The sequence below is a fragment of the Parus major genome, chromosome 11 (genome assembly GCF_001522545.3).
Source record: "Parus major isolate Abel chromosome 11, Parus_major1.1, whole genome shotgun sequence".
NCBI classification, from domain to species: Eukaryota; Metazoa; Chordata; class Aves; order Passeriformes; family Paridae; genus Parus; species Parus major.
The window spans coordinates 3415644-3427031 of record NC_031780.1 but is presented as its reverse complement, the minus strand read 5'-3'; the positions used below and the strand labels follow the sequence as shown (position 1 = coordinate 3427031).

Here is an 11388-nt window from a genome sequence, read left to right as displayed (position 1 = left end):
TGGATCAGTTATCAGTAGGCCGAAGTGTTTCAAAACATGCATTTATTAGAACAGTGTTCCTCTGTCCAGAGTAACATTCCTGCTATAAACACAGGAATTAAGACACCAGAAGAGATGAAACAGCGGTGTCATATTTGTGTTGCCCAGAGCAAGATACACTGGCCACACAGCTCCTGTGATATTTGACTTTATTTCTCACTTCTCAGGACTTAATTCCAGCATTCAAAACCAGCACTGCTGTTAAAGGTTGCCTGCACAGTCTGTGGATGTCACTCCTAATTCCTGACACAGAAAAACACCGATTCTATTTGCTGTTCTAATGCAGACCTGTTGTGAAAGAGCATCTCCACTTTGTACCTGGAGAGATTGGGAACCCAGAGCTCTGGAACAGCTCAAGTGGGGCTCTGAAGGGGCAGAGGGGGAGAGAAGCAGGGCTGGAAGAGGATGGGGATGGAAATCCAGAGTAGGTGTGGGGAACAGCAGTTAAAATCAGTGACGTGTCAAAATTTATGAGGGAAAAATATCCCTACTGAACAACTATTGCAATTTTTCCAGTGAGTGGAAAAACACAGCTGCCTCTTAAAGCTGCAGCAACTTTCCTGGAAGTTATTCTGCCAGAGTAAACATGAGGAAAGCAGGGCTACTGCTGCTGCTCAGGGGAAGGTGCAGGAAAATTCAGCAATGACCATTTGTGTCCCAGGAGGAGCACAGCCAGCTGAGGATTTATAACATTATACACCATAGATAATAAGAGAATGTACATGTATAAACATCATACAAAATGATTATCCACTTTAATGTCCCTTTCTACGTTCTAATTAGCTGCTGAAGTCCAGGTCTGACAGGGCACAAATCATCACCTTTTTATTATACAGAGCACACCTGGATTTTTAGAGTGTATTCTGTGAGCAGCAGCTGTGCTAAAGTCTTTTTATAACTTACAACTAAATATATTCTCCCACATGATTACAGACTTATGCTAGACTGTGCTTTAACACACATGACTGACTATTTGTTACCATCTAGCAGTTTATTAGATTTTTTCCAAATGACATTACAAAGGACCTAAGGCTGGTATTACAAGTATATATCGATACATTTCTCATGTTCACAAAATTCCCCTGTTATTATGAGCTTTTATTACAGTGAGTTTGGAAAAATGACCTGTCATATTGCCTTCACAGCACCCAGGTGCTAATTTGGTGGCATTTAAGGAGCAGTTTAGGGCTGCTGCCTGCCACTAGTGCTTGCTGAAATTTGCATTTGAAGCTGGAGGAGCATTGCAATGATTGTCAGGAATAGCTGACATTGGTCATTTTTCCTCACAATTGACACAGTAAAGACTCTCCCAAACACAATTCCCACGGCCAAAATGTAATAAATACCTACTCCAGGCCCAAAGATGCGGGTATGATTAGAAAAGCAAACTCTTTTCCGAATCAAATATTTTTGAAGCTGTTATTCCAAGAGAAGCAAGGCTTTAAAAATCTACCTGGATTCTCTTTTTTATTCCTCATGTATCACTGCTTTGTTGGCAAACTGATTCCCACTGAAACCCCCACACAGACATTCCCACAATCCCATCCCTGCTCTGCCCAGCATCAACCCCAGCCCACCTCAATCCCAGTTACTGACAAAGGAAGTGCCAGAGGGCAGTGCCAAGGCAGAGTGGTGAAACCCCTCAGTCCCCAGTGAGAGTGTTCACAGCTCCTTTTCTGTCCAGGTGGCACAGCTTGGGGAGGCAGTGGTGGCTCAGGTGTCTCTCCTGGGAAATCCGCATTTCTGGTTTCTGCTCCAGGAAACTCAGGTAACACCAGGAGTAGGAGAGATGATTTTGATGTTCAGTGTCTCTTGTTTCCAAAAAAATCACCTTTCTTACACGTATGAAAGACAACACAATCCTCAACCAGTGAGTGCCTGATGCTCAGAGCTACAATTAATGCAATTAATTACGTTTCAATCTTGTGCTTCACTCCACAAACTCACGTAGGACAAGGCAAGATTCCCATTTGGTGGGAGTCACGAAATGCTGAGCTATCAAACATGAAACATCTAGAAAAGTACAGGAAAGAGGAAAAAGTGACTCCACAAAAAAGTACACCCAGAAGTTGAGATCCATAAGATTTGTGTTTTGATAACACAACCAAGTGATTCTCGTAACAAGAATTCAAAAAGCGAAATTACAGTACACAAATCAAAATAGAAACTACCCTACCCCAACTATACAATGTACATTAGGAATGCAAGCTCTGTAACAATATAAAAATGCTTTCACACACTGGAGTTGCAAAAAGCCATTCTTTAATTCCAAGGATTTGTAGAAAAAAAGAAAAATCATCTTCTATGATTTGAGCTGTTGGCAAACTGTTGGGGGAAAAATAATAGGAAAGGAGATTACTGAGAGTTAAGAGAGTCATGCTCATCAGAGATTTTCATTTCTGGGGTTCAGGCTAATGGAAATGACACTGAGAGCAAGGAAGCAGTAATAATTTATACTTTTAACCAGGTAACACAAAAACAGCTACCTTAAAAAGCAAAAATGTATCTGTCCCAAACACACAGGCCCACTGTAATACCCTGACTTGCAAGTTAGCAATCAGAAATGCTGTAAGAACAGATCATTTAATATTCAATTTATCTTTCAGTAAATCTCTTTCTCCAGGGAGCCCTGCCCTAGGACATGGATTGCCTCATGGAGTGCCCTCCCACACAGCCAGGACCTGCAGCTTGGCAACTGTGTGGAGTCCCTGCTCCCTGACAGCTCGCAGGTTACACACAGGAGGAATTTACAGCTCAGGGACAGCTCCTCCTCAGCAGCCCCTGGGGCTCCACTGCTTCCCTGGGCAGTCAGTTCCAAAGCCTGACCGCCTTTTCCATGGAGAAATCCCTTCCTGATGTCCAACCTGACCCTCCCCTGGCATAACCTGAGGCTGTCCCCTCTCATCCTGGGAACAGAGCGTGATCCCCCTTGGCTGTCCCCTCCTGTCAGGGAGTTGTGGGGAGGCAGAAGGTCCCCCCTGAGCCTCCTTTTCTCCAGGCTGAGCCCCCTCAGCAGCTCCAGGTGCTCCAGCCCCTTCCCCAGCCCCTCTCCCATCCCTGGCCACGCTCTCTGTCTCTCTCCAGCACAATTATCTCCCTGTATAATTCCGCTCTGCGTGACTCCCAGGCCGCCTCACAAACCAAGGAAAAGCTCCCTCTGTGCTGAAGTCAGTAATTCCAAACACCCAGGGGATTGTCCCAAGGCCAAGAAGCAATTTACTTTAACCCTTGTTGGGAGCTGGGGTCTTGTTCTCTCCCTCGAGCTCCTCCACGCCCGCCTGCATCATGAGGTCAGCAATGTTCCTCTCCAGGTCATCGATGCGGCAGCTCATGTCATCGACTGCCAGGGGGTCAAGGAAAGCACAGCCTGTGCCAGCCCCAGGGAACACTGCAGGGACCTCACAGCCCCTCTTGTCCCAGCCCTGCCACCCTCCCAGGCTGCTCCCAGCCCCATCCAGCCTGGCCCTGGGCACTGCCAGGGATCCAGGGGCAGCCACAGCTGCTCTGGACAACCTGTGCCAGGGCCTGCCCACCCTCACAGGGAAGGATTCCTTCAGTATCCCATCTAAACCTGCTTTCTCTCCATCTGAACCTATTCTCCCCATCCTGTCCCTCCAGGTTCTCACAAATAGTCCTATTCTGTCTTTCCTGGGGGCTCCCTTCAGGCTCTGGAAGGCCACAATTAGGTCACGGTGCAGTTTCACTTTCCCAGGCTGAACAATGCCAGCCTTTCCTCCCGGCAGAGCTGCTCCATCCCCCTGCTCATCCTGGTGCTGCTCTGGGCTCTCTGCAGCAGCTCCAGCTCCCTCCTCTCCCAGGGCCCCAGCACCAGGATGACATTCCTCTGGGAGTGGGTAACACTGCTTGGTTTAATTCTTCTCATCATCACAGCTGTGATCAAACACTTATGGTCACTTCAAATTCATCTTACAAACCACACCAGCAAACAGACTTGTAATCCTGCACCCGTCTGAGTTTAGAAAAGGATATTTCTTCCAATTATTTGGTCAGACATGGTTTGAAACTTGTCCTGCATTTGCTGGAGCAATGTCTGCACCTAACACAAAGGGAAAAAAAAGAAATGTTTCGTTTCCTTCAGAGGCTGTTACCCAATATGTAACAAGTACATTGTTCTTGCACTGCTAAGCTCAAAACTCTGCAGTATAATTACATCGACAGGTAAAAACGGTACTTAAATATATGTATAAACAGAGGAACTGACGCTCACAGTAAACATTTGTAATATCCAGAAACCACCCGTGTTGCCCAGTCAGGACCAAGCCCAGGACAGCAGCATCCATGCTCGTGCTGATCACACGGGACCTGTTTTGGGTGTCACGAATGGTTTGGGATGAAGGGACCATCTCCTTCCACCCCCTGCCACAGGCAGCGACACCTTCCGCGGACCAGGCTGCTCCAGGCCCCATTCCTGAAAGGAGTTTTCCGTCCTTTCGTCCCTCTCCCAAGCCCCTGCAGCCCGTCCGCGGCCCGCTCGCCCCTCGGCCCCTCACCACGGCCGTCAGGTCCTGGATGCTCTTGGGGTCGGTCTCGGCCATGGTGGCTCCGGCGGCGGCTCCACTTCCGGGCCGCGCCCCGCCGCTTCCGGCGCGTCTCGCGAGAGCGCCCGGCCCGCGGCATGCTGGGAAATGTAGTCCTTCACCAGCCCCCTGTAGTCCGCGAAGCCGCTACAACTATTAAAGCTTTTCGCTGTTTGCACGTTTCGGCTGAAAGCTGCGTGGTTCTCTTATTAATTAGCCTTCTGTCTTCTATCGGTTATTAGCTCCGTTGGTTGGAGGGTGGTGCTAAATCATTCCAACAGCACCAAGAGCGTGGTGTTGAATCATTCTTCATACAGAGCTTCTCTGCTCTAAGGATTATACATTTCTGCTTGAACTACAGCTGTTGTTTTTCCTTAATATATCTCCATGTACAATTTTCAATTAATATAAACAATTCTATAAATACATTATTACATACAATATAATGTACAAATACATATAATACAAATATATAAAAAAATAATATAGCTCCTTGTACAATTTCCTGAAGTTTTCATTTCTTTACACAAAGGAAAAGAAGGATTTATTTCCAGGTTTCATTATTTTTATTTTTTTAAAATGCACGATATTGAAATGTTCCCTTATTTTATTTCTTGCTTTCTTGTGGATGAGCAGTCTTATCTTTTGAATGCTAACAACCTACCCAGAATTAGATGAAAATTTAAAGGATGACATTTCATGAATATTTCTTATAGAATCCATTGGCATTTCTGCTGCTTTGAATAGACAAAGCTGGATGATTTGATTATAAATACTTCATGTGTGGAGAACAGGTAATTATTCTCTGTGCCTGCTCCACTAAGATGTTTTTTCCTGTCTGTTATTGAATTCAAAGAAGTTTGACAAATCCATCACAAATTCACAACTACAGATCTCGGACTGAAATTAAGGACGGTTGAGATTTTTTCCCTCATGGAAATTTGGAATGTGTCCTTCCAATTCCAACTGTGTGAAACCAGGAGAAAGGCAGCATTTGCAGATGGACAGAGGCACCATCTGGAAAACAAATGGACACCCATGGAAGCCAGCAAGGAAACCTGGCCAGGAAAAAGGGGGCAATTACACTGTGCAGCCACTCTGATTAATGAGCAATTCCAAAGGCTTTGCAAAATGTGTAAATCTGTGACACTGGAGCAGTGACAGCCCATTCCTGCTCTGCCTGAATCTGGTGTTAAACTCCCCTGATCGCAGTTAGATATCAATGCTGCGCCTTTTTGTAAAATCCACCCACCGAGGAGTGAATAAAACCAGCATTTGTTTGTTCAGTGTCATACTGGGAGAGGAAATGTTCTAACTGCAGGTTCCAGGCTGATAAGGGTCCACATTTACCATCCCAAATTGCTCATTAGAACGGCTTCTTCATTTTCTGCCCAAGCTCTCATGAAAATCTGCAGTTGGCTGGTTTTCTGTGGAGAGATCATGAGGATGTGCTGTTCCCTGTTTGCAGCATGAGCGTACCTGCTTTAGCCCAGGCTCCTTTGAATTTACACTCAACAGCGATGCTGGTAGTTTCCTGTAGTTTTTTAAAGAGTTTTTCATGATGGACAACAACAACAAGAAGATAACCCCATGCTCATCATCCTTTTGCTGCTTTTGAGCCGTGTGGTTGGCAGTCCAGCACGAAGCAATAAATATCTGCTGTGCCTCGCTGCAGACAGCCCTGGATTCTGAGCAGAGCTGCTTTACAACCTGTGTGCTCGGCACAGAGCAATTATTCACTTGCTCAGTTATTCACTTTGCTCCGTGCCCTGCAGGCTGGGTGCTTGTGACACGTCAAAGGGAAATTCAATCACTCCCACCCATCCAAAGAAACCCACAGGAGTTGTCTCTTTGAGGAACAGAGCTTTGGATAATGTGATCATCTCCCAGGCTCTCCCAAGGGAGGCATTAATGGAGCCAAGGCAAAATCCTCTTTGTTATAAATACATATTGTGACATTGGTTTTTCACAAGTATTAAGATGAATGTTATATGTTATATGTTAGAATTGCTTTTGCTATGCCTTTTTCTTTTTTCTCCTGCAAGTAGCTAAAAGGTTTGTAGGCATTCAAGAAGAATTTTGGATGTTAGGGTTAGGTCCTGTCTGTTACAAAGCCAGATAATCTCCAGGGAACAGATGATGGGGCCCAGGCTGCCATCAACACTGACCACCTGTAGAAGAAAAAACCCCAGCCCAAATAAAAAGATGATAAAAAGAAATCAAACTCTAAGAGCACATGCTCTAAAAAGGTGTGGAGCCACCCAAGGAGTGGCCATGCAAAATACTTCTTGGAAAAGTTTGAATATGCATGAATCCCTGTGACAGGAACGGTGTATAAAGGGTGTTTCCAAAGCACCAAGTGTGCACACACAGACTTGCAATGCCACCAGTGAAAAATCAGTCCTTCTCCAAGCACACCACAGCTGGCAATGTGAAGTGATTTAAAGGAAAAAAAACCCACAAAACTGCTTTGATTATGGATTTAATTGTCTCATTATTTATATAATTAAATTATATATTTAATTATCTCATAGCAGCACAACATTCCTGGATCATCTCTTTTTGCAGCCCCTTTACTTTACCTGCAGCAGGAATGAAACTTTTCCCCGTTTTCCTGGGCCTGATGTGCCAATGCCCTGGTCAGACTGCTGAGAGGGTTTTGCTGAGATAAAGACTCTCAGTGCAGGGAAATCACTTCATTCATGACTGTGAAAACACCACCATGGATCAAAATTCCTTCTGCTTCAGTTCCTAAGCAAGCATTTCCTACAGGAAGCAGTGTCTCCAGCTCCTCATCCTGGATTCAGTGTGTTGTTTTATCCCTGACACAGAGCTAGGAATATGCTGTAGGGCTGTACAGATATGAAGAAGAACTGGTTTTATCTCCCTAATCTCTTTTCCCCTTATATCACTGAGTGGCTGATACTGAAAAGAACTGGTTCTTTCTTTGTGCTATGAGCTGTAAAAAGATATTTGGAGCATGTGATGAGTGAGAGTTACACTTGTGAGAGAGGATAACTGTTCTTGGGCCTTAAAACACTGCCTGTTTCTAGACTGCATCGGTAATACACGGTTATTTCCAGTTGGCAGTGCTTATTTGTACAGTAAAAAGCACAAAAATATAAAATATCAAGCATTCAAAGTGTGGGTGATGATTGTAGCTCTGCCTAGCTCTGTGCCTGAGCCAAGCAGGGTACTGAAAGGCTCACACAGCCACAGCCCACTGGGATGAAACACCCAGCAGGCTTAAGAAGAAATTAAATTAAACTATAACCCTAATTGCATAGCAGGAAAATTCAACTCTTACATGCTGGTTACTCTAGCTAAGAAAGGTTTTTAGTGTCTCTCAAGCTGCAGAACGAATCCATTAGAAGAATAACCTGGAAGGGATATGGAGGTCATCTTTCATTTCCCTGCTCTGAGGCTGAAAAATTTCAAGCTGTGTATTGTTTCACAAATTGTATGTGCGTGCATGAGTGCCAGGGGAAGAGTTAAGGTTAATATATTATCAGTTTCCTGCTTGCAAATGTCAAAACACATAACTCGAGCAGGGTCAGAAGCACAGCCACATAAATAAGAGAATGATGGCAACTGAGAGGAATCCCATTTGGAAAATAAATTGGAGGTGGAAAACAATCCTAGAAACAACGTGATAAATGCTTGTGAATCAACACTTGTCAATGTGTTATTTGTGCATGCTGGGGTTTTGTTATTCAGCCAGCCATGAGTAAAGCTCCATCTCAAGCTGGTGCCTCCATCCTCGTGATCATATTGACTGTTGACATGGTGCAGAATAATGACAGATTCTGCTGCTTTAATTATCCCTTCAGACCTGCAGCAGCAGGGTCTGGGGAGCTCACAGAGGAGGAGACTCAGAGCACCTGGAATTATTGCTGCAAGTGACTGAATTGACCTTGCCAGGAAAAAAAAATAATTAAAAATTCTTTTTTAATTAATTTTCTGGTGTGAGGATGGGCCAGCTAAAGAAAAGGCAGGCACCAAAGAGGTGCATTGGGGTTTTAAATGGGGGATAAAGTCTCTCAGCAATTTGTCCATTTCATTTTTACATCTATCAATGTGAGTAACACCACATTGATTACTGTGTGCAAACATCTTAAGAAAATTAGTTAAAATGTTATAAAAAGAGTTAAAATAATGGCAATGAAAAGGACTTTTTTTTTCACCATCACAGTGTGCAAGTTAGGTTAGTGTGCAAGAACTAGTTAGTGTACTAGTTCTGCTCTCGTGGCAAGGGATTTGTGGAATATCCTTGGAACTCATTTGCCACTGTCCTGCAGATTGCAACGCAGATTTGAAATCTGCAGGTAATTCCTGTTGTCATAAATATTTTTTCAGAACTGAGGCATTCAGAGAGGAACTCAGCCTTGAGCAAGGGCATCTCATGAAGCTCCCCACCATCACTGTCCCTCTTGGGTTGTGTTTCCAAGCTGCTGTGAGTAAATGAGCCAGCACAGCCAAATGTGAGGGGACAAAATGTTCACACAGCAAGAGCAGGAAGGGTCACCAGGTTGTGCTTCTGCCCAAGGTCCACTAAATTGTGCTTCTGCCCTGCTGTTCAGCCTCTGCTCTGCCTGCAGAGCTGCATTGCCATGGGCTGCTCTTCATGCAAGGCAGCTTGCAGCTTGATAAACTCCAAAATCGAGTTACTGATAACATCCTGGCTCTGAACAGCCTGGCTCAAAGAATCAGAAAAAAATAGGCAGATGAGACCTAGTTCATTTTTTAATTTGCATTTCTTATAATCCCAAATGTCCACTGTGTTCAGCATTGAAGTTTCTGGGGCCAATGGGAGCCTTTGTTGGGCTGTGGATGAGGAAGCTGCTTCTGGTTTGGCTGGATCTGGAAGAGAGAAGGAAAAGTTTGGTTTTTTCATCCTTTAAACCAAATGGCAATCCATTGATTTCAACAGGAAATTCCTGCTCCCATCGGGAGGAGCTCTAGGGACATTCCTCCCCAAAAGCTCCTTTGCTCTCAAAGGATGACGGAGGTGCCTCATTTCACAAAGCTTCTCGAGTTCAATTTCCTGCTCTGCCTTCATGTGTTCAGAGTGGAGAGCCCTGGCAATCCCTGCTGTTCCATGGTGCAGTCACACCATGGAACCAGATCTTCTGGGCACTACCTGGCCCAAAACCCAGGCAGGAGCTGCCCAGGTGGCTGCTAAAGCTGCTTTTTGCTCACTCCAGAGTCCCCAGATTGGCAGAGTTGCTCTGTCGAACTGTCTGATGCACCAGCTAAATGCCTGTTGCAAAGTCACATCAGAGAGCTTAAAAATTCACCGTGCACTCATTAATTTTCTGCTTTGAATAGTTTAGGGGAGCTCAATGATGCTGGGACAACACAAAAGCAATTTTTCTCCGTACCTGCAGCACGCCAGAGCCAGGGTAATCCATCAGGGTGTTGCCAGCACTATTGATGTGGTCTGGGATGGAGTTTGACTTGAAAGATGAAGAGGAAATTAAGTATAACAGAGTGATAATGGAATGATCAATGCTGCTTGCTGCAGACTTTGTGTGTGCACTGAAAAGGAAGATATTCTGTGAGGTGATAAGTCTTGTCTGAAATGCAAAGCTAAATGGAAGTCATTAGTGTGGCAGGGTTAACGCTGGGGCTTTGCTAACAGAGCAGGGAAAACAAGAAGGATGAGATGATGTCCCAGACTGTCTCTTTCAGGAGAGCATAAATAGTTCTGGATTTGTCATGAATTCCATTTTCTCAGCAACCACGGCTCTGTTTTCCCTCAGAAACAGAGTGTGAAGATGGGGTTTATGGAGGAAGAAGTCCTTCCCCTCGAGCTTTTGAGTAGCCTGGGCTGTCAACCAGAAACCTGCTGTCATAGAAACTCTTTTTTGTTATTGAAAGTCAGGTTTCCATGATAAAAGTCATCAGTTTGGGACAAGGATTATCTATCTAATGGGACTCTGTAGAAGGAGTCTTCACTCAAGAGGAAGAACTGTGCTCGTTATTATCGGCCTCCGAGTCACCTACCACAAAGCTTCTTGGTCATAAGTGCTCCTGAAAACTGATCCAGGCAGGAAAACCTCTGTGTCCCACCTTGGGAATCCTCCACAGTCAGGAGGACTGGCCTCTGTGGCCAACATGTCTGCAAAACTCTCTTTGGGCAATGCCATTTGGAATTTCTGATGATGTTAATGGTTCCCACAAGGGGAGAACGAGACTTCTGAATGTCTGATTGCTTGTAGGATGTGGCATTTATTATTTATCCTACACGCTTTTGTCGCTGGTTGTTGCTAAACATCCTCATCCTGGTGGGCTCCTGTGCTTTTATAGGATGTCAAGTTCTCAGGAAGTCATTATGGGGCTCATTAGGGATCTCCATCTACCTCCCATCCTTCCGTGCATGTAGGAGTCTCAGTGTCCCCCTAACTATTTGATTTTGACTTGTTGCAAAGCCCAGGGGATGGATTTCTGCCCTCTGGACTTTTTTTCACAGCCCATGAAGTCTTTACTGACAGAGTCTGATCCACCCTCTGAAATGTTTTTAGCTACTTTCCTCAGTAAGATGGGATTTTGAACCAGATAATGGGATTGCCTTCTCGCAGTCATATGGTTTAAAATATCTTGTGGGGTCAAAATTTCATTATTTTAATCTTCCATTGACCATTATATGAACCCTTGCAATTCACTGTGGCTTTTCTACAAAACTAAATTGCTTAGCAGTGCCTTGTACCAAATCTTTTTATAACATCCTTGAAGAGTCAGTAGCTTTCTAAGACAAGGTCTTCTTCTTAAGTTCCTTTTCCACACAGTAAACTTTTATTTCTTGGCATTA

General features: G+C 44.6%; 1 protein-coding gene across 1 annotated transcript; it reads right to left on the bottom strand.

Moving 5' to 3' along the window:
* Positions 1-1009: 1009 nt before the first annotated feature.
* On the bottom strand, positions 1010-4644 carry HSBP1 (heat shock factor binding protein 1). Its single transcript, XM_015640427.1, has 4 exons — positions 4551-4644; positions 4030-4096; positions 3260-3379; positions 1010-2364 (listed from the first exon to the last, which is right to left on the bottom strand). The coding sequence occupies exons 1-3, from the start codon at positions 4593-4595 to the stop codon at positions 3261-3263; spliced, it is 231 nt and encodes a 76-aa protein (XP_015495913.1). The 5' UTR covers positions 4596-4644; the 3' UTR covers positions 1010-2364; position 3260.
* Between the last annotated feature and the right edge of the window lie 6744 nt (positions 4645-11388).